This window comes from Procambarus clarkii, chromosome 50 (assembly GCF_040958095.1).
Source record: "Procambarus clarkii isolate CNS0578487 chromosome 50, FALCON_Pclarkii_2.0, whole genome shotgun sequence".
Classification (NCBI taxonomy): domain Eukaryota; kingdom Metazoa; phylum Arthropoda; class Malacostraca; order Decapoda; family Cambaridae; genus Procambarus; species Procambarus clarkii.
The window spans coordinates 14,094,102-14,118,530 of record NC_091199.1 but is presented as its reverse complement, the minus strand read 5'-3'; the positions used below and the strand labels follow the sequence as shown (position 1 = coordinate 14,118,530).

Sequence of the window (24,429 nt, the reverse complement as noted above, 5' to 3'; positions counted from 1 at the left end):
CAGGGTGGATGGGACATGTCACAGGTCACAGGGTGGATGGGACATGTCACAGGTCACAGGGTGGATGGGACATGCCACAGGTCACAGGGTGGATGGGACATGCCACAGGTCACAGGGTGGATGGGACATGCCACAGGTCACAGGGTGGATGGGACATGTCACAGGTCACAGGGTGGATGGGACATGTCACAGGTCACAGGGTGGATGGGACATGTCACAGGGTGGATGGGACATGCCACAGGTCACAGGGTGGATGGGACATGTCACAGGTCACAGGGTGGATGGGACATGTCACAGGTCACAGGGTGGATGGGACATGCCACAGGTCACAGGGTGGATGGGACATGCCACAGGTCACAGGGTGGATGGGACATGTCACAGGTCACAGGGTGGATGGGACATGCCACAGGTCACAGGGTGGATGGGACATGTCACAGGTCACAGGGTGGATGGGACATGTCACAGGGTGGATGGGACATGTCACAGGTCACAGGGTGGATGGGACATGTCACAGGTCACAGGGTGGATGGGACATGTCACAGGTCACAGGGTGGATGGGACATGTCACAGGTCACAGGGTGGATGGGACATGCCACAGGTCACAGGGTGGATGGGACATGCCACAGGTCACAGGGTGGATGGGACATGTCACAGGTCACAGGTCACAGGGTGGATGGGACAGGTCACAGGGTGGATGGGACATGCCACAGGTCACAGGGTGGATGGGACATGTCACAGGTCACAGGGTGGATGGGACATGCCACAGGTCACAGGGTGGATGGGACATGTCACAGGTCACAGGGTGGATGGGACATGCCGCAGGTCACAGGGTGGATCCATCCACACAAGCAGTGAAGTAGAGGCAGTAATGGACGGCCATCAGAATATGAAACACCAATGGCCATCCCACAAACTCGCACTCTGTCAGGGCAGAATCAGAAGGCTGGTTTATAATGGGGTCCCCCGAAATTTGCATAGGGTTTGTAAGAGTCCAAAAAGATAGACCAGACAGGATCACTGCGCACAGAGTGGGATTGATTGGGGCGCTCACTGAACACTAACACCGAAAACGGATTACGGGCATAGACCCGTGTTCAATTAAATCAAATCAAGGGTGCGTGTGTTGCGCTATAGAACGAGCAGGCAACCCAGCTCTGTGCTACCCTTAAACGGAAACCCTCACACCTTAAGGCCTCGCATAGGCGTCAAAGATCTGACCGAAACGCTAGTGGCTTTGCAAGAATGTAAAATATCAATCTTATGTAAACTCACATAAACATTGTACCTTCTTGTAAATAATAATAATTATTATTTTTTTTATCAGTATACTACCAAGGACAAGACACAGTTCAACACAAAGCAGACCTCTATAAAAAGGACCAGGTTTTAACCTATAATCCCAGGTAGGCTTAAAATTACTTGCAAGAGCTTGGCGTGGATTGAATTGGGTGGAGCTACCCCATATAGCACAAAGGAGCCACCAATAGGAATCCTCAAAGAAATCCAAATTCAGCACGAATTCAAAAAACTAAAAATATCAAAACTAATCAATACAATTCAAAGACTTTCAGTGGTAACCTGTATATTCTTCAATTTCCAACCCACAGTACTCACATTTTCCCGGCTTTCTTCTAGCTCTGTCTCAAGTTTGAGAAAAGGTTTTCGAAGTTCTGCATTCTCCCTCTCCAACGGCTTCTGGAACTGTGGAAATTCATTTTGCTGACACTGATTCTGAGAGTTCAATTTATTCACTCTTAAAATATTAAATGGTTTTTAAGAAATAATTCAAATTCATATAAAAAAAAATCATATAATCATTGCAATGCCATATTCTGCGAGAATATGGTATAGAAATTATATCATTTCTACCCTATATTCTCGCAGAAAAAAATAAAAATAACATATTCACTGTTAAATTTTAAAATAGCCATTTGAGCTTTAAGAACTCAAAGAAACGACGACGTTTCGGTCCGCCCTGGACCATTATCAAGCCATGTGTGAGTGATAGTCCAGGACAGGACCGAAACGTCGTCGTTTCGGCATCGTGTGATGTGTGGTGTGGCCATCATCTCTTCAGCAACGTTATTGCGACTTCATCGTCTGCTTTAAGAACTCAATAGTCTGACGAAGACACTGCAGTCTTACCTCTGTTCCAGAGTCACTATCCCCGCTCACAGTAGACGCCGCTGCACTGCTCACTTCTGACGACCCATCGTCACTCTGAGCAGAGACGTCAAGACATTTCAATTACAAAAATTACAATTACAGAAAATTACAAATTACAATTACAAAATCACCATTATAGATATAAATGAACAGTAACCAAAGGATAACATGTGGGTAGGAGAATATCTGCACATTTGCCTGAAGGCCACTAACACTAGTGACCTCGACGAGGACAGGATGCCGGTGGCTTGTCGAAGGTAAACACCCCCCCCACTTCCCATCACCATTTGCTTTGATAATCTTTTCAAGTTTGATTTTGATATTCAAGTCTTGGTATTTACCGGCTTCATTACATAATACAGTGTTGTTGTGATATGCGGAGGGCAGCGATGGGTTTGAAGCATTTAATGAACTTCACAAATAATTATGCACAGAAAGCTGAAACTGTAAGAGGTTTCAGGTACAGAAGGATAAAACAGAGGTTTCAGGTACAGAAGGATGAAACAGAGGTTTCAGGTCCAGAAGGATGAAACGGAGGTTTCAGGTACAGAAGGATGAAACAGAGGTTTCAGGTACAGAAGGATGAAACAGAGGTTTCAGGTCCAGATGGATGAAACGGAGGTTTCAGGTCCAGAAGGATGAAACTGTTAGAGGTATCAAGGTCGGAAGGATGAAATTGTGCAACCCATCCTCATCTTTATAATGTACTTTATGTAACTATGTGCACCATTGTACAAACATTGACGTACTAAGCAATAAGACAGTAGAACTTTGTTCTATTCGCTTTATATTGTTCGGAAAAAATTAAGCTAAAAACAAACTTAAATATTCCTAGGCCTAGCATAGCACACATATGTACTATATTAAACTATATTAGGCCTCATTTAGCGTGTACTAGGCCTAGGAAGGTTAGGTTAGCTTAGTTTGTCTTGCAACATAAGTAGAAAATCGTTATACGGCTTGTCCAAATCCAACAGAACCGATTTCTACTTTCTAAATGCGTTGTACGTCGGTATTGTATTGGTATTGTACGTCGGTTGTACGTACAACCGGACCATAGTACGTACGTACTATGGTCCTCATCCTTCCTATAAGTACTACCAAAAAAGGATGATAGGCTGTAATATTGGTCTCTGGTAGGCGTTACCGAATCCTTAGGCCTGATGTGGAACTGAAGGTCTGACAGATATACCATATTGTTTTAGATTCAGCTATTCTGAACAAAAAAGTTCTAAGTAGCACATATCTACATATGGTGAGCCCCAAGTGGACTTACCTGGCACAGGAGCAGGGCTGTAACTCTGCAGATATACCAGTATACCGCTGCCCACTGGATGGGGGCGGTGTGCAGGACAAACATATCAATTGTGACACTAGCTCTCCGCATATGTCAGTTGCTTAATTTAGAAACTGTACTTGTGGTCGATCTCGAACCCATTGTTGATGTGACGACTTATACTGAATTTTGTAACTAGCTCATCATGACTGTAACTTGCTTAGCTAAATGAATTGTGGGGTTCAGTCCCTGAGCCCATTATGTGCCTCTGTAGCCCTTTCCACTACCGCCCATAAGATGGGTATGGGGTGCATAATAAATGAACTAAACTAACTACCAGTATGCAGCTCGGGGAAGATACCGAAGGAGCCTTTCCGGACACACACACACAAAACTTGAATTTGAATAATTGATCATCAAATGAAATGAAGCAAATTTGCAATTATGGACAGAAGGTTTCACTATACTCACCGTGCTATCAGACAGATATCCTCCTGCCTCCCTGTAACATAACATAAAGCAATAAGTACAAATGAATAAAACATATTCGCCATAAGGGAAGAATTGGACAGTAAGAACATAATGTAATCAATGAGAGACTAAAGATGCAGTTGAACCTAATAATGAAAACATGTGTTCTTTATGGGTTAATACTTATAAGTATATGTTGACCGTAATACACACTAGTTTATGTAATAAATGTACAGAACATCACGCTTTGCATATTCACTGACCTCTTTGAGTGGATATCATTACCATGTGAATTTGCAGAAGCATTTAATAACTAGTAAATAATGCTCAAAGTAAATAGAGGAAACTACTTGATAAATGATATAACAAAGTAATTGAGCTATACGTTCCCGTATATATGGATTGCACTATATTAATACTGTAATATAGTGCGACATTAATGGTGACTGTGCCTTCAACATGTCCTCATAGTTCTTATTAGTTTGGAGTGGGAGCCATTTATTGTAGCAGCTTGTTTCTTAACTTCAAAAAGCTCAACACTCAAAAAAGAAATGTGCTGGATGGCTTTCAAAAACATAAACAACAGATGACACACCAGCTCCAGAATTAGCAGCAATGTCATTAAAAAAAAAAAAAAAAAAAAAAAAAAAAAAAAAAAAAGTATATTTAAATGAAGTTCTGCAATCTGTAGAGTGTATCTAATGTGACTTGATGTGGCGTGCACCTTGTGCCACTTCATGTAGTGCACCTAATGTCACGTTATGTGGAGTGTACCTAATGTGACTTGATGTGAGTATCCATTTTAATGTTTAGTTTCTAACAAAATAAAAGATTTTTTTTTTTTTACCTTTCTTGACGTGGTATCTGTTTAACATCATCTTGATCTTTTGAGGCAGTGTTTACATCACGGACTGGACACTGCAATTGTAAACTGAAGGATACCTGCATCAAATAAAAATAACAGTAGGTTATGACTACACTTCATAACTAAGTAATCAAATATAGTGATTTTATATAAACATTTGCTTGGTGGTGTAAAATTAAATTTCATTAAATCGTGAGGAATCACAGAAAGCAGGAGACCAGTAGAGGAAAAATGAGGCTTAAGAATACCCAATACTGGCAACTGTTCATGATACAACAATCAGCACCGCCAGGGAGGGAGGGAGCCGGTCGGCCGAGCGGACACCACACTGGGCTGGTGATCCTGTAGTCCCGGGTTCGATCCCGGGCGCCGGTGAGGAACAATGGGCAGAGTTTCTTTCACCCTATGCCCCTGTTACCTAGCAGTAAAATAGGTACCTGGGTGTTAGTCAGCTGTCACGGGCTGCTTCCTGGGGGTGGACGCCTGGTCGAGGACCGGGCCGCGGGGACACTAAAGCCCCGAAATCATCTCAAGATAACCTCAAGATAACCGCCACACTAGTAGCCTAAGCTACTCTATCCCTTTGAGATGTATTTTTTTTTCTTGTCTCAATAAGCTTACTTGAACTTGAATCACCAAGTCATCCACAGAAGCTCCCCACTACTGTATAAGGCACAATGTAGTGTCCCTCATGAGGGTAATTATCAGGGGGAAAGCGCCAAGCCATTACGACTATATAGCACTGGGAAGGGTGTGATAGATGGTATGATAGACAGTATACTTAGGAGCTACACGAATTTTGCCCCAAGAGTGTAACAATTATATGCTGTGCTTACTATATTAACTTGTAATGTTAAATGGGAGTCTTGTAATGTTATTTGTCTATTTGTACTCACTGAATTTGTGCGCCCCTTGAGGGACTTGAAGTAGAGGGGGGGGGTAGAAATAGCCTAAGCTACTGTATCCCTTTGAGATGTATTTCTTTCTTATCTCAATAAACATACTTGAACTTGAACTTGGGAAGGGTGTCAGGATAAGGATTTGGGATGGGACGAGAGGGGAGAGGAATGGTGTCCAACCGCTTGTGGACGGTCGGGGTTTGAACGCCGACCTGCATGAAGCGAGACCGTGGCTCTACCGTCCACCCCAAGTGGTTGGGTGCTCCTCATGAATTATATATAATTCATAATACAGTAATTCATTTTGTCGGGGAGGTGGGGAGGGGACAGGAAGCTAGTGTATTCATACACGTTTTAGCTTTTATCGAGGACCCCTCCCCCTGAAGGTCGAATTACTGACCCCGCCCAGAATACAACCCCCACAACAACCTGATTAACTCCTGAACACTCAGGAATATATAAACAAAACACGCATATCTGCTTCACAGACTGCTGCCACTTAGCCTTCTTAAATATCATATCAGGTGTTGTTCTCTCTCTTATCCCGCACACATAATGTCTGTCCATCTTTGTCTTAATTAACATTTTTCTCCTACCCCTCAAAACTCGCTTCACTGCTCCACCGTCATTCATATACATCGTAAGATGCCCAAGCCATCTTGATAAACTCTCCTTGACTTTATTGTTCCTTGACTTACACCAGAAATCTTGCCATTATATTTTAATTTCTTACTCTATTCCTTTAAAAATTACAATATTATCAGACTATACCTTGATTTGACTCAAGACTACTTCCTCAGTGAGGTGACCCAACTCGAGACATATAAACTGTTGAGCCTCTTGTTGAATCACTTGCGATATGAAAAAAAGATTACTGATATGTATATGTATTTACATACATGGACGTATATATATGTACATGTGTGTGTGTAACATTAACAATTGTGTAACTAGCTTTACAAGATTGTCACTTGCCTAGGTAAACGAACTATGGGGGTCAATTCGCGAACCCATTAGGTGCCTCTGTAACCCCTCTCCGCCACCGCCAACGGCATGGGTATAGGAGTACATAATAAAGAAATTAAATAAAAAAAAGCAGGCCGGACGCAAGGCAAGCGCCACGGTAACATTGTAACTATAAGGTGTGAAGGATAGATGAAATTGTTAATGTAATAATCTCCATTGAGGTCTGATAAGGACCCTTTGTGTCCTCTGTAATCTTTTTTTTTTGCTCTACCGCTCACAGAATGAGTATGGGGTGCACAATAAACTCAGCAATCGAAATCGTCACGACAAAACAAACATTGGACTTGGAACACTCGCGGTGAGGGAGAGCATGAGCACCCACGGGTCACATAACATCACTTATACGACCCAAGCCCACCCACAGCTAAAGTAAACACCAGTCAAGCTGTATGTTAGGTCAGGTCTGAGAAACCAAAACATTTGACAACATTTTCAGTTTTAAAGTAACATGGTGATCAATTGTGATGATGATGATGACAGGAAATTATATAAGGTACCTAATAAATAAATTATGAATTAGACAAACAGAACCTGGCCGGAAGGTAGAGTGTGACAGTCTCGCGTCATTCAGGTCCGCGTTCAATCCCTCGACCGTCCAAGTAGTTTGACACCATTCTTCCCCCCCCCTCCCCCGTCTTATCCCATCCCAAATCCTTATCCTGATCCGTTCCAAGTGCTATATACTCGTAATAGCTTGGCACTTTCCCCGCTGATAGTTCTCTCCCTCCGTCCCCTGTAGTTACAACAGCGAAGGTGTTCCAACACGCTTGAGAATAAAGCTGTACTGGAAGAGGTGTAAGGTGTATAGTCAATGAACAAATCCACAAGGGCCGTGACGAGGATTCGAACCTGCGTCAGAGAGCATCCCAGACGCTGCCTTAATCGACTGAGCTACGACAGGTTCGAATCCTCGTCAGAGAGCATCCCAAACGCTGCTTTAATCGACTGAGCTACGACAGGTTCGAATCCTCGTCACGGCCCTTGTGGATTTGTTCATTTGATGCATCACGCAATTGTGATTTCTGTGTGTATAGTCAACCACTGATAATACACATGAATTACCTTCCACTTGTCATCTGTGCACGAGATGAAGGTCACACGCACTTTGTTTCCAAGCATTTGCTTCAAGTGGTTACAAGTAACAGCATCATCCATCTCGTAGCTATCATCTAAGGTGCAATTTAAGGCCTGGGGAGGAATCTCGCTTATAATACCAGGGATACTTCTGATCTGAAATATGTAGAATCAAACATGTGCATGAAATATGTAGAATCAAACATGCGCATGAAATATGTAGACTCAAACTTCTGATCTAAAATATCTATTATCAAACATATGCATGAAATATGTATAATCAAACAAACATTTTACAAATATTTGGTTACGGTAAGAATTTATTTACATTCAAATGAACACGCATACCTTGCAGTAATTTAGGGATTAAAATTAATATCATGACAATTATAAACGTATTTCAAGCTCATCACCACCATTAGGTTTAAAGTCAACAGCTAGTTAAAACACTAGTTTACCCTTCAAATTAATGGCTATTCATGCCACAGTGTATTACTTATAAAACTCATTTGATCTCAATCCCTACTATGTATGCAGTACTGATACTAAATTATTGTTCATGCACTCATATAGTATAGCATATGCACTCTTACAGTATATTATTTATAGTAGACTATAAGAGTATACTATTATGTAAGAGCACAATTATATACATAATATACTAAAAGACCAAGAAGACTGCTCTAACAGTATTTTATTAATATTATACTATAAAAGTATAATATTATGTAAGAGTATAAGTGTATACATAAATAATATACTATAAGAGCAAGAAAACGAAGCATTATGAATGCGTCTTTGGGGTCGACCGCTGGATGGAATGAACTTGGTCTGAGGCCGGGTTGTGTAATTCTTAAGGATTGAAGACGCCTGCTCTCCCGGAAAGCATTAACAGACTCGCCTATACAATACTTTTTTTTAAATTCCTTGAGCTCTAGAGTGATTCAATATCTAAGTAGTCTACTGCTATATAGTGATATTTGGCTAAGCAATTTTCCTGATATGAAATTAATCAATCTACTTAATGGAACACAGCTTCAGATGATTGATTGATGAAGATTAAGCCACCCAAAAGGTGGCACGGGCATGAATAGCCCGTAAGTGGTGGCCCTTTGGAGCCATTACCAGTATCAAGAGCGGATACTGGAGATCTGTGGAGGTGCAACTGCACCCTGCGTGACGGGAGATGTCTCCCGTGACAGCTTCAGAATGTATGAAACATGTATATGCTAAACATCTTAAATTTATGCATGTGCAAGCAACAAGTCCTCCTTACCTTTTGAATATTCCCAGTTGTTTTCACACCGGAGTCAATCAGAAATAACTTGAGTGTATAATTCTGGCGGTGAGCTACAACTGCCCGGTGCCACTGATCCTTCTCACGATAAGCCACCAGCATTCCGGTGTGTATTTTAATATCTTGGTATGAGCTACGACCACTAATGTCTTTCATCATCTTCTTAATATACTGAAAATGTAGTTTGGTATTACAACATTTTGTTTCGAAGGATTCTTCATTTTGCGAACACCACTAAGATAATAATTGCACTAATAAACAATTTTGTGGCAAAAATACTCCGTGAGAAGCAAACATTACAGGATTCAAATGGACCAGAGCAATTAGAAAAGGTATTCTCGTTCAGGTATATTTCTCAATACAATGCAGGTTGGTGTGGCGAGTGAAGGGTGGTGTAAGCAATGCAGGCTGGTGTGGCGAGTGAAGGGTGGTGGTATGAGCAATGCAGGCTGGTGTGGCTAGTGTAGGGTGGTGGTGTGAGCAATGCAGGCTGGTGTGGCGAGTGCACTGTGGTGGTGTAAGCAATGCAGGCTGGTGTGGCGAGTGCAGGGTGGTGGTGTAAGCAATGCAGGTTGGTGTGGCGAGTACAGGGTGGTTTACCAATGCAGGTTGGTGTGGCGATTTCAGGATGGTGTTATGATTAAGTTTTAGTGTAACGATGGGCGGGTGGCATAGCGAGTGATGGGTGATGTAACGAGTAATGTATGTGGTGTTTCGAGTGTTGGATGGTATAACAAAACTATAAAGCATATATGGCAGGGAAGGCAAAAAACCTAATGCGGTTCTTTCAGACAGATCAAATAAAGACTAAGGAAGACACACGTTCCTTTAAATATTTGTTAGTTCACGAATCTGATAATGATGCAGAAATGGGTGACATTCTAAATAAGTATTTTATCTCTGTAGTTACCAGAGGGACAAAATAATATTTTACCTAAACGTGAACAAGACTATGTAGGTAGTGAAGACAAGCTGAATTGTTTAATAGTTAAAAGGTTGGAAGTTATTAACAGAATAGAAAACCAAAGCCCTGGAAGTCCCCAGTCTGATGAAGAGTTTGCCAGGGTCCTTAATCACGTAAAGGGTGAAGTGCCCATTTATACTATATTATACAATATTATATAACATTATACATAATGTTGAACATATATATTTAATATGAAATGATCATGTACAGGAGTGAGCAAAAGTTAGTATATGGCAAATCAATTATCAAAACGTTTTAGGGGACAACTAGACAAACTAAAGTACAATTTAAGTTTATATCACCCAAATACGCTTTAATAACACACTTTTTATACATTTCAGTATTATGACGATTACCGTAATGACATAATTTTATCTAAAAATTACTTGGGAATTTTTACCTGAATTGTTTTCTCATTTTCAGTAGGTACGAGATAAAAGTGAGCGAGAGATTTTACTGATGTTAGTAGGCAGAATTTTACTCTTTGGTTGGAGCTGGTAGTCTCTTCTCTCTGAACATTACAACTTGTTTTTTCCTTGACTGATGGTTCAATTTGAGGGAAGAACTTGTTGAGTGGCACTGAAGCCAAAGAATACAGCTCTACCACATAAACCTTGAGCATCATTTCTTCACGCTCCACTGTTCTCTCACCCACAACCACTACATTCACTTTATCTTCCTTAATAACCTGAAATATAAGAAAAACACATGCATTTAGATTTACTAAATAAGAAATTGTATTACACCTTGGCAAAATTTAAACCAGATACAGTATGTGAAGTTGGGTACAATAGCTTAATGTAACTCCGCAACCATGTCCTGGAGAAGCAGATGAAACAACTTGAGCAAACCCTCGATGGCCCGCAAAGCCGATGACAAGGCCATGGTGGAACTTCAGGATGCCGCAGGCAGATCGGACCGAAGCTGAGCGGAAAACAACTCGAGCGCTGACAGAAAATGCAAGACCTCTCTCCATAAGACACGCCGTGCAGGCGATGAGTCACAATAACGTGGCTGAAGTATGTTGACCAGACCACACACTAAATCGACAAGTCAAGTCACAATTGACTTGAGAATGGTCCAAGACGGACTGAAACGTCGTCGTCCCTTCCCCTTGTAGTGTGTGGTCTGGTCAACAAGATATGCCGTGTGATCAACAGAGATCAAAACCCATGACAAACGGGGAACCTGAGCGTGGAGCTGCCAAGTACCCATATCCTGTAACAGGTTGGTGGGACTACCTGTTAGCATACTACCACTGGTGACAAAAGATGTACTGTACTGCATTTACTTCCTCATTTTACTACCCCATCAAAGTGCTACCTACCATCGGTGACCAAAGTCAGCTGGTCCACAACCAACATCACATGTAAACCGCCAACAAAACTGACATCTATACCTCACCTTACTCAAATCATCCATCTTCAATGGTTTCTTTGTAACATTGTTCAGAATACACGGAATGGCCAGAGCTGGGAGACGTCTGACGTACTTCAGGTCCAACTGTCTCATATTATTTATATCCATTGGTTCTTCGTTACCAAAATCCACAAACAATACCTGTAGAGAAAATATGGCTTACATTATAAATATAGTATCTTTTACAGTGAGATATATCTTATTCTGCGGCGTTATGTTTTGAAGTTGAAAAATATTGCTAACAATCAGTATTTTTAACATACAAAGGCAAAGAAGGAAATCAGTACAGTACACACAAGTTTAGGCTTTACCTAGACTACATATAACATGAATTTATAGAAATGTCTCTGCTGTTATCTAAATATTTGTCAGTCTTTCATGTAGCGTTACATCCTCGCCTAGCACTGGGAGCTGTTCAGGCTCAGTCGTGAACATACCACGGACACTTGCATTTTGGCTCCTCACATATTTCCTTTTCATTTCCTGAATATTCCCCAAGTGACTAGCATCTAGTCACTTGGTCAATCATTGTCATTCTCCTTCGTATATGACTATGCAGAAGCTTCGAGTGTTTCTTGACTTTGGATGCAATCTCAATTTAATTTGTTCTTGCCTAATACTCTTTCTTTTTTTATGTGTGCAACTTTAGTGTGAATATGTCTGTGAACTTGCTCATTTGTACCTACAGGATTGAGCCTTAGTTCTTGGACCACCCAATTTTCAGCCACCAGTTGACTAATGCAATGACTCCTAATCTATTTTTTTCTATCACGTCTACTTATGAAATCTTGAACAGTAATTGCTTCAACAACCTGGTCATTTAGTTTATTTATGTTCCTATTACTCTTCTGCTAAAATATAATTTTCTAACATCCGTGTGTTACAATTTCCTCCGTGTCCTCTTTGTATTCATTGTGACTAACTGTTCATTTATCACTATCAATCTCATGAAATATTTTACACATCTCCGACATGTCTTCTCTCTCTCTCTCTTCTCTTTTTTAGTGGCCCTCAGCGTCCCTTGAAGTTGTTCACTAGCTGGACGGGCTGCTATATGAGTCTACTTTCTTGTTTATTTCTTCAAAGTCACCACTCTTCACTTTCCATACCTCATTTTCTTTCACTAGTTCCTGGAGCTCCTTTCATTTGTTCCTCCTGAAACTTTACCTTGTCCGTTAATGCAATAATTTTCTTACCTTGCTGAAGAATACTTCATTTTAAAGTACGAAACTCGCCCCTGAGAGCTCCATTTTCTTCTAATTCAAGTACTTCTTCTTAATACTTCTTTAGCATATCCTCAATTATCTCTAACCTGCCAAGAAAACCTTCTTTCATTATATCTTGTGATGAGAATCTTTTGAAACAATCATCTATTGGTGTGTTTAGTCCCCGTGGTGGCGGCCATCTTTGTTATTGTCGATAGTTTGTTGTAGAAAACCAAAAAACCAATGAACAAATTTACAAGGGCCGTGATGAGGTTTCGAACCTACGCCCGGGATGATCCCAGACGTTGTTCTCAAGATTCCCCCATTTTACAACCGCAAGATAACGTACGTTTTTAAGGGTTGACAAAGGTTAATCTTCTTGTTTGATAAGCTGTTCACTTGAGACAGTTAAGCAAGTCTCAGTTGTGTCTGGGGACAAGTGACAGGATGAACAACCCAACTGGTTTTCTTCCTATTGGGGAGTGTTGTACATGCTGCTATGGCGGTGTGTTCACTCACAGGATGAGTGGCGCTACCTAATACTGTATTCACCTAATTGTGCTTGCGGGGGTTGAGCTCTGGCTCTTTGGTCCCGCCTCTCAACTGTCAATCAACTGATGTACAGGTTTTTTAGCCTACTGGGTTCTATTATATCTACATTTGAAACTGTGTACAGAGTTTGCCTTCACCACATCGAACTTCCTAATGCATTTCATTTGTCAACTACTCTGTCATTAAGAATGTTCTTTCTAATATCTCTGTGGCTCATTTGGGCACTCAATTTCCACCTGTGTCCCCTAGTGCATGTGCCCCTTATGTTAAATAGCCTGTCTTTATCTACCCTATCAATTCCTTTGAGAATCTTGTACGTGGTGATCATGTCTTGGTCTGACATATGTGATATACAAAGTTCTGAATAATTCCTTACACAAGTTTCTAAAGGCCGTTCTTATGTTGGCCAACCTGGCATATGCCGCTGATGTTATCCTCTTGATATGGGCTTCAGGGGACAGGTCTGGCGTGATATCAACCCCAAAGTAAGTAATTATCAAAAGAAGACACCAAACCGGGAAGGCTATGTAGCACCATCAAGTACGCAAAATAATCAGAGGGCGCTAAATATCACCAAGGATGCCAATACGAGAACAAAAACGCATAAGGCGAACGATATCAAAAGTATCCGAGTCACCAAGAATTCTATCGAGGGACAGGTGACCGCGAGGGGCGGTCGGAAAGCAAGACACACGCTCGTCCTGGAAGTCAGGACATTCAAGAAGGACATGCACGACCGTAAGAGGGACGATGCAACTAGGACAATAAGGAGCAGGGCGGCGCTCCATCAAGTGACCATGGGTTAAGCGAGTATGGCCAATACGCAACCTCGCCAGAGCTGTTTCCCACCGCCGGTTACGGTGGAAGGAGGACGGCCACGAGGAAACACAACATTTAAGAGTACGTAGCTTGTTACCAGTAACAGACAACCAAGAAGCCTGCCAACGGGTAAGGACTGAGGAATGGATAACCGGGTAAAAGTCGGAATACGGAATGCCTTTGCGAGAGATGGGACAAGAGCGGACAGCTTCCTTGGCAGCAGCATCCGCACGCTCATTTAAAGACACACCAATATGGCTGGGAACCCAACAAAACTCAACCGACTTAAATTTACTGTGAATGAGAAACAGCCAATGCTGGATCTCGACAACTACTGGATGAACCGGATTAAAGGACCCGAGAGCCATGAGGGCACTACGAGAGTCAACAACAACCACAAAGGAAGACTGACAACGAGAAAGCAGGAGACGAAGAGCATAGAGAATAGCATAAAGTTCCGCTGTAAAGATGCTAGTCTCCGGAGGCAAGCGACACATATAAGTGCGATCAGGAAAAACAACAGAGTAGCCAACACCGTCCGCTGACTTAGACCCATCGGTGAAGACAGAAACGGAGCGGGAGTGAGAAGAAAAGTGCTCGAGGAAAAGGCGTTTGAGAACCGTAGGAGGGGTAAAAGCTTTAGTGATACGGGTCAAGGATGTACAAAACCGCGGAAGAGGGACCCTCCACGGGGGCAAAGAAGGAACAACACGAGGAGAAACATCAGAAATACGAACGGAAAGAGAATCCTGTAGGCGAGATAACCGGACAGAAAAAGGGAGGTGGTGAAGAGGAACAGGAACCGCAGGAGGGGTAAAAGTTAAAGCACGACAGAGGCGAGAGGAAGGATGTTGTAAGGACCGCGCAAGATAGCGAAGACAGTAGCGATCACGGCGGTCCTGGAGAGACAGGAAGCCAGTGTCAACATACAAGCTAAGGATGGGAGTCGAACGAAAGGCACCAGAACTGAGACGCAACCCAGTATGGTGCAAAGCATCAAGACGGCGAAGAGTAGAAGGAGAAGCAGACGAGTAAGCAGGGCAACCATAATCGAGCTTAGACAGGACGAGAGAGGAATGTAAAGCAAGGAGAGTGCGCCTATCTGCCCCCCAAGAAGTATGGGACAAGACCCGAAGGAGGGTAAGGGCCTTAGAGCACTCAACACGGAGGTAAGAGATATGGGGAGACCAAGACAAACGAGTGTCAAGAAATAACCCCAAAAGCTTCGCGGAATCTTTGTATTCAAGGGGATGACCATAAAGTGACAAAGAGGGACGAAGAACAACCCGTTTCCGCGTAAAAGTCATGGCACAAGTCTTAGAAGTAGAGAACTTGAAGCCATGACCTGTGGCCCAAGACGACACGGCATCAATGGCAAGTTGAAGCCGGCGTTGAAGGAGAGGCGAATCATCACCCTGACAACAAAGGGTAAGATCATCGACATAGAGAGCGGAGAAGACACCAGAAGGAAGAGAGGAAAGAAGACCATTGAGGGCAACCAGAAAAAGAGTAGTGCTCAGAACACTACCCTGGGGCACACCTTCGTATTGCTGAAAGGAGGGAGAGAGAGCGGTACCAAGGCGCACCCGAAAGGAACGACGAGAGAGGAAGCTGCGGAGAAAGAGAGGGAGATGACCACGAAGGCCAAAAGAATGAAGTTGAGATAGGATATGATAACGCCAAGTGGTGTCATAAGCCTTTTCTAGGTCAAAAAGGACGGAAACAACGGAGGTCTTCGCAGCAAAAGCAGTACGAATATAGACCTCCAAGTTCACCAGGACATCTGTCGTGCTGCGGCACTTGCGGAAACCAAATTGAGAAGGGGAGAGGAGGTGATGGTGTTCCAGGAACCCCATCAGACGAACGTTAACCATACGTTCAAAGAGTTTGCAGACACAACTTGTGAGAGCAATAGGGCGAAAGTCCTTAGGGGAAGTACCCAGAGACCCCGGTTTGCGAACAGGGAGGACAACGGCATCGAGCCAGTCCTCAGGGACTGACGACGACTCCCAGATCCGATTATACAGACTCAGTAAATACTGAGACGTGCTCGGAGGGAGATGGCGAAGCATCTCATAATGAATACCATCGGAGCCCGCCGCCGTAGAACCGCAGAGGGCCAGGGCAGAACGAAGTTCAGAGAGAGAGAAGGGATCATTATAGGGAAGCTGAAGATGAGTGCAGAAATCTAAAGGACGAGACTCAAGGACAGGTTTACGAAGAAGAAAAGATTGGGGAAGATGAAGACCAGAGCTAACAGAAGAAAAGTGGGAACCCAGTTCGGAAGCGACCTGCAACGGGTCCGCCACAAGAGTATCATGGAGGTGAAGGACCGGAGAAACATCGGGAACGAACTTACCCGCTATCTTGCGGATACGCTTCCAGATCTGGGCCAGAGGGGTTTCGGACGTAATTGTTGAGACATAAGATGCCCAACATTCACGTTTAGCCGTACGGATGGCCCTACGGGCCACCGCACTCGCTTTCCGAAAGAAAATAAAAGAATCGGTCGTCTGCCTACGGCGGTGCCTCTTCCAGGCTGCACGCTTACAGCGGACAGCCCGAGCACAGTCCGCATTCCACCAGGGAACGCACTTCCGTGGACCCCGAGAGGAAGAGCGAGGAATAGAGCGGAGGGCAGCGTTGAAGACAGTGTCATGAAAAAGGAGGAGAGCGCGAGAGAGGGGCAGAAGGGAGAGGTCAGAGAGAGTAGCACTGAGGGAAAATAGGGTCCAGTCCGCCTTAGCAAACTGCCACCTAGGGAAAGAGAGGGAAGGGCAAAAAGAGAAAAAGGAAACAAGGATGGGGAAATGATCACTTCCATGGAGGTCATCAAGAACCTGCCACGTGAAATCTAAGTAAAGAGAAGAAGAGCAGAGAGAAAGATCAAGACAAGAAAGGGTGCGAGTTCGAGAGTCCAAATGAGTGGGCTCACCAGAATTCAGAAGAGACAGGGAAGAAGAGAGGAGAAACGGCTCAAGGAGGCGACCCCGGGTATTCGTCAGAACGTCACCCCAAAGAGAATGACGACAATTGAAGTCACCCAGCAGGAGCACAGGCTCCGGCAAGGAGTCTAGGAGGTGTTTCAAATCAGGAAGAGAGAGCGGGACACTCGGGGGGAGATAAATGGAACAAACTGTGTACCATTTCCCCACAAAGATACGAGCAGCAGAACAATGGAGAGGCGAAGGAAAAAGTAAAGGAACAAAGGGAACATCAGCCCGAATCAAGAGAGCAGAAGAATTAGAAGCCCCAGCAATGGCTGGGGGGGGGAGAGAAAGGAATAGCCACGAAAACGACCAGGACGAGCACCAAGCATTGGCTCCTGGAGACAGACACAAAGGGGCGAAAACCGCGAAATCAGAAGTTGGAGTTCGAGGAAATTGGCGTAATAACCTCGAACGTTCCATTGAAGAATGGACAACGACGAGAAGAGAAAGGACAAAAACAGAGAACAAGGAAGAAACAAAGGCGAAAGAGCAACAGAGCACGTTAAAGAATATCAGGGTCGGGATCAGGGTCAGCAAAGTCAGGGTTAGGGGACATGGGTAAACTGAGCAAAGACGGAGGGAAGGAAACGGGAGAACAGATCAGAGGTGGGCGGGCAGGGTCCGGAGGAGGAGGAGGAGGAGGAGGAAGAGGAGACAACGGAGAGGAGCAGTCAAGGACAGCAGCAGGAAGAGGGGGAGTAGAAAGAGGGGAGCGCACCCCAGCAAGAGCAGCAACCGAAAGGGAAGCAGGGGCCAAAGAAACCTCCATAGCAGGAACAGGAGGCGCAAGCACTGAAACGGGAGGGGAAGGAGCAACAGAGCCAGAAGGAGGAGCTGAGGAAGAAAGCGAAGCCTTCTTACCCGCCGGGGAAGAGGAAGGAGAGGAGCCAGGCTTACGCTTCTGACTTAAAGAGACCGGTGTCCCAGCAACTACGTACCGGGCAACGGATTCCAGTGTCTCAACAGGAGAAGCCGAACGAGAGCACACACGACGGCCGTTAGGAGAGCGATGGACATCCGCCCGCACCGACAGGCGGTGGGGAGAGCCGATAGATGGAGGAAGAGGATGGGAAGGAGGATCGGAGGGGGACGAGGAAGAAGACACAGAAGACACGACAGACCGGGTAGAAGGAAGGGGAACCCCAGACAGAGGACCAGGAGGAGGATCCTTCGGGAGAGAACCCAAAGGGACAGAGGAGGGGGCAGTGGGCGCATCAGGGTCCAAGGCCCGGAAACGGTTGTGAGTCTGAGGAAGGCGGGAAGGACGAGGAGAGGAAGAGCGCAACACGCGAGCATAAGAGATATTAGCATAAGGCGGGAGCCGGCGAACCTGGCGCCTCGCCTCAGGAAAAGATAAACGCTCCCGGTGCTTCAAGTTGAGGACAGCTGCCTCAAGCTTGTAATGGACACACGCACGGGAGAAGGTAGGATGGGCCTCACCGCAGTTGAGGCAACGAGCCTGGGGAGAAGCGCACTCCGACTTAGAGTGACCTTCGCCACCACACAAAGGACAGAGAGAGACAGTCCCGGAGCAGCGGAGGGCACCATGCCCAAACCTCCAGCACTTGTTGCAGAGCCGAGGAGAAGGAATGTACTCCTGGACAGAGCACCTGGCACCAGCAAGAATGACAGAGGGTGGAAGGGTCCTACCATCAAAGGTAATCTTCACAACCCGGAGGGGTTGACGGCGACTACCACGAGGGGGACGAGTAAACGTGTCCACCTGGAGAATAGAATGGCCCTGGGCAGCGAGGATATGGCGAATATCGTCGTGGCAGTCGCGCAGGTCCCGAACACCGGTCGCAACATGGGGCGGGAGCAAAATAGTGCCAACACTGGCATTCAACTGAGCGTTCTTCGAGACCCGAACGGGGGTCTCGCCAAGGCAGGATAAGGCAGCCAAGCGGGAAGCAGCATCCTGAGAAGGAGCAGCAACGACACGTGCACCGAGACGAGTGGGGTTGAAAGTAATGGAGGCATCCACGGAATCAATGAGATGTCGATGGAGGGAGAAATCGTCAGGAGGCGCAGAATCAAGAGGGAGGAGATCAAAATATTTGGCCCACGAAGCGGGACCAAACAAGGCTTGATAGGTAGCAGAACTGGAAGGAATCGAGCGAGGGCGGCCGTGACGAGGACGGCGGTGAGAACCCCCAGAGAGAGAGGGGTTAAAAGGTGCAGTAGTTACAACCAGAGGAGGAGCCGCGCCAGGGGACGAGGTAGTCACCACTGGGAGCTTGGGGCTCGACCCAACCACAGAGGAGGGAGGGGAGCCAGAGGAAGGAGTCAGAGAGGCCAAAGGGGGAGCAAGGTCGGGGCCCAATGCAGCGGAGGCTACAGAGCCCGGTCTCCCAATACGGACCGACTCGGGGGCTTGGTCGCCCACCCCACGAGCCTGAGAAGGTAAACCAGAAGAAGCCGAAGCAGGGGTAATCATCTTGACGAAAGAAGAATTCACTCACGAATGTGCCCCCACACCCACCATGGAGCCACAATTAGAGGCAGGACACCCAACAAGAAGCTATCGCCGATCTTGTCGGGGCCTCCTAGGGGTGCGTCGTGAGTATACGCCCCACAAACGCCACCTTAAGAAACCGACAGTCCGTCGAGATCGGGTTCAGTGACGAAGTGGGGATTGACAATAAAAGGTTCCCCTCGCTCTCGACGTCGGGTACTGCAGTTCTACGGGTGCAAGAGTATGCCTCCTCAAGCACCCGGGCGTCAAAATAGAAGAAGTCCAAGGGAAGAACCAGAACGAGCAAAAGGTCGGCAGGAAACGGCAAGCAGATAGGAGAAGAGGGGGGAGAAAAAGGAAACAGAAGGAAAAGGAAAAGATGCCCAGCAGAATTGGAGAGGACGGCAGCAGGAGCACAAGGCTAGAAAAGGACAGAGGACTGTCCCAGGGAGCATCACACTCCGGCAGCCGCCCACTAAGCCCCCACACGGCGACAACGAGCTGAGCGGGGAGGGGGTATCAACCCCAAAGTCTTTCTCTCTCTCTCTGACTCTTGAAGTATTTCATCTCCCAAATGATACCTTGTATCTAGCCTCCTGCTCCCTACACCTATCTTCATAACATTACATTTGCTTGGGTTAAACGCTAACAATCATTTGTTCGACCATTCCCTCAGTTTGTCCAGGTCTTCTTGAAGCCTCAAGCAGTCCTCCTCTGTCTTAATCCTCCTCATAATTTAGGCATCGTCAGCAAACATTGAGAGGAATGATGGCGGTATGCCACTGTAATTATGGCGGTATGGTCATTCACAGGATGAGTGGCGCTGCCCAATACTGTCACTATGGCGGTGTGTCCACTCACGGAATGTGTGTCACTGCCCAATAAACTCGCCCCTCGGGGCAAAATTAAATTAAATGAACCGAGAGGGAATTTTGCAAGCGAGACACCCGTAGAGGAAAAGGAAGACGGTGCAAGGACCTACATGAGGGATAAGACAAAGCACGGCATAAACGAGTGAGAATGTTGCAGGGACCGTGCAAGGTAGTGAAGACAGTAACGATTGATTGATAAAGATTAAGTCACCCAAGAGGTGGCACGGGCATGAATAGCCCATAATAGTAACGATCACGACGATCCTATATAAACAGGCCTCCAGTTTCAGCAAACCCACGGGAGACATCTCCCGTCACGCAGGGTGCAGTCGCACCTCCACAGATCTCCAGTATCATCTATTGATACTGGAAATGGCTCAAAAGGGCCACCACTTATGGGCTATTCATGCCCAAGCCACCTTTTGGGTGGCTTAATCTTCTCTCTCTCTTCAGCAAACCAGTACAATCTCCAGTCAAGCACCATCTGGTCACCATTTGGTCCGGGAGACATCTCCCGTCACGCTGGGTGCAGTCGTACCTCCACAGATCTCCAGTTCCAGATCTCCAGAGGTGAAAGAGACTTATGTTTATTCATATATGACCCCCAAAAAATGCAGAGGTGAAAGAGACTGTTATGTTTATCCATATATGACCCCCCAAAAAATCAATCTGGTGTGCATCTACATTAATATCAAACCAGTCACTTATTACAACAATAGGCTAACATATGAAATAATTCCTGCCTTCAAATTTCCAGTAATCAACAGAAGTCTGCCAACTCCAACTTACTTGACTATTTGAAATTAACTGCATAATTACTTACTGTCATGCGATCTCCTGCATCCTTAATCATTCCTCTATACCATTGATTATCACCAGAGAAAAGGGCAAGGCAAGGTTGACCTTTCTTAATGTGATCTAATGCCTTAGAATGTTGAGTCTGAAGTTCTTCATGCAAAATAGCCAACTGTTCTTTGGCTTTGCATTCTTGCATATATATAATACCTGTTTCTTCATCGACATGGACAATCACTGCTTGAAAGTTTTCAGGTACTTTCAAACTGTCAGTAGCTTGTTCATAATTAGTTAACAAGTCTAATACAGACTTATTATTAGTGAACAATGATACCAATGTAATATCACGATTGTCACTAATAACATGACCAAAAAAATCACCTCTAGGGCTACTGATTAGCCGTTTAAAGACTTCGGATGTCTCATTATCTGAAGTGTCAGGAAGTCCATACAAGCAACATGTGCAAATTAAAACCGGTATTTCCAATGCATCTTGTGGGCATTTCCAAATATCACTTAAATGCTTTGTAAGTGTAAATCCTCTATCAACACAGTATATGTCTACATTGAGATCTTTGGTTCCCAGTACAAATCCCCGGTAAAATCTGTGAATGGATCTGCAAACTACAGGATCTCCGACCTTTGGTCTTTTAAATAATGTTGTCGTTGTTTGTTTAAACTCTGAAAACACCTTAAGCTTGGTATTCAATGTATCAACCAATGCCCTTTGCTTTTCAAACTGGAGATAAAATCTCCATGGGCCATTCTCAACATGTTGAATTTTACATAGCTCAATAGTACTGCAATCAAATTTCATTGAAGTATAGGATTTTGCTTGTAAAATCTGTATATTGGCGTGTTCTTCAAAAGATAGTGCCATGCTTGAATGATCATGGCTAGTCATTTGGGAACTTTTATCTGCCATTTTGCCAATTAAAACAACCTTCACAGTTCAGATCTGAAAAAAGAAGAAATACATTTAATTTTGTGTTTATATATATATATATATATATATATATATATATATATATATATATATATATATATATATATATATATATATATATATATATATATATATGTGTGTCGTACCTAGTAGCCAGAACGCACTTCTCAGCCTACTATTCAAGGCGCGATTTGCCTAATAAGCCAAGTTTTACTAAATTAATATATTTTCTCTAATTTTTTTCTTATGGAATGATAAAGCTACCCATTTCATTATGTATGAGGTAAATTTTTTTTAATTGGAGTTAAAATTAACGTAGATATATGACCGAACCTAACCAACCCTACCTAACCTAACCTAACCTATCTTTATAGGTTAGGTTAGGTTAGGTTAGGTAGCCGAAAAAGTTAGGTTTGGTAGGTTAGGTAGTCGAAAGAACATTATTTCATGAAAACTTGGCTTATTAGGCAAATCGGGCCTTGCATAGTAGGCTGAGAAGTGCGTTCTGGCTACTAGGTACGACATTATATATATATATATATATATATATATATATATATATATATATATATATATATATTGGGCAAGTCCCTTGAATGCGACCAGCCAAATCGTTTAACAGACACATGTGTAACCACAAAGAACCTAATTAAAGAACCTTTAGATATAAATGCAGTACAGTCAGCCCTTGCTCTTAACGAACCTCACTTTATTGAATTCCTGATACAGTTTGTGTTCGTTGTAAACTGTACAGTGAAGATTGATCGCCAAGGCGGGAAAAAGGCAGTCACCTAATCTAAACGTAAACTACTGTATAGTGCATAAAAACCTTGTAATCTTAAATATCACATTATTTTGCAAAGTATATTTTCAACAATATTTAAAAGTAATATATATATATATAAAATGTTTCATTATTTCATGTGTAACTTACATTCGCAACGGAATTTTAGTGCCAAATCCAAATATTGATAAAATATCTAGAAACCAACAAAAAATTTCAATACGAACAGGAGACACTTTTTCACCCATATGGTTACAAATATATGAAACCGCCTAACCGCTAAAGCTCTAAATGCCAAGACATTAAAATCCAGATGGAAAAAAAGTCCTCAGGGACAGTGGATTTGACAAGCTGCCGGCTTCCTGTCCCGGTCAAGGACACTAGAGAGATAGTGGCCTTCGAGTAAATAACAATGGGCATGATTAGGACATACAAAATACTCAAGACGAATAGACAGGACAGACAAGGATATCCTATTTACACCAAGTACACACACACACACACACGGACAAGGCGAACAAAGGACAAATTGAATGATTTAAAAGTGAAGAGGTGTCTGTAATTTGTTGTAGAATTTTAGACAGAATTCTGCTTACCAATAAGAGGCTCGTTAGAATTAAGAGGTGTATGCGATCATTTTAACCCAAATAGCTAACATGACAAGTACTGCTATAGAGAACATAGCCTAGTACTACTATAGAGAACACAGCCTAGTACTGCTATAGAGTACATAGCCTAGTATTGCTAGAGAGGGCACACCCTAGTACTGCTCTAGAGTACATAGCCTAGTACTGTTATATAGTACATAGCCTAGTAATGCTATAAGCAGTTTGGCACCAATACAGCTTATCCCAAAGATGCAGACACAATCAGCACTAATACAGCTTATCCCAAAGATGCAGACACAATCAGCACTAATACAGCTTATCCCAAAGATGTAGACACAATCAGCACTAATACAGTTTATGTCAAATATATAGACACAATCAGCACTAATACAGCGTATCCCAAAGATACAGACACAATCAGCAGTAATACAGCTTCTCCCAAAGACGCAAACACAATCAACAATAATACAGCTTATCCCAAAGATGCAGACACAATCAGCACTAACACAGTTTGTCCCAATGATACAATCAACACTAATACAGTTTGTCCCAAAGATGCAGACACAATCAGCACTAATACAGCTTCTCCCAAAGACGCAAACACAATCAGCAATAATACAGCTTATCCCATAGATGCAGACACAATCAGCACTAACAAAGTTTGTCCCAATGATACAATCAACACTAATACAGTTTGTCCCAAAGATGCAGACACAATCAGCACTAATACAGCTTCTCCCAAAGACGCAAACACAATCAGCAATAATACAGCTTATCCCATAGATGCAGACACAATCAGCACTAATACAGCTTATCCCAAAGATGCAGACAGTCAGCACTAATTCACACACACAGCCTAGTACTGCTGCAATAACGCACCAACCTTTCAAATAGCCCAGGTTTAAGTACTGTTGTAAATGTACTTTGTGTGGTACTGCAACAA

General features: G+C 43.8%; 2 protein-coding genes across 2 annotated transcripts in view; one reads left to right on the top strand and one right to left on the bottom strand.

Annotated features, from left to right (window-relative positions):
• Positions 1-24,429, bottom strand: part of LOC123772661 (serine-aspartate repeat-containing protein I) — a 41,733-nt gene that overhangs the window by 14,587 nt on the left and 2,717 nt on the right. The window contains exons 2-10 of the mRNA XM_069303574.1: positions 21,177-22,106; positions 11,446-11,601; positions 10,442-10,729; positions 9,054-9,245; positions 7,766-7,933; positions 4,761-4,855; positions 3,914-3,944; positions 2,146-2,220; positions 1,615-1,701 (exon numbers count right to left, since the gene is read on the bottom strand). Coding sequence (XP_069159675.1) covers positions 1,615-1,701; positions 2,146-2,220; positions 3,914-3,944; positions 4,761-4,855; positions 7,766-7,933; positions 9,054-9,245; positions 10,442-10,729; positions 11,446-11,601; positions 21,177-22,073 — 1,989 coding nt within the window. The 5' untranslated portion in view covers positions 22,074-22,106. The remainder of the gene's footprint in view (positions 1-1,614; positions 1,702-2,145; positions 2,221-3,913; positions 3,945-4,760; positions 4,856-7,765; positions 7,934-9,053; positions 9,246-10,441; positions 10,730-11,445; positions 11,602-21,176; positions 22,107-24,429) is intronic.
• On the top strand, positions 23,535-24,328 carry LOC138351655 (uncharacterized). Its single transcript, XM_069303665.1, has 2 exons — positions 23,535-23,541; positions 23,724-24,328. The coding sequence occupies exons 1-2, from the start codon at positions 23,535-23,537 to the stop codon at positions 24,326-24,328; spliced, it is 612 nt and encodes a 203-aa protein (XP_069159766.1).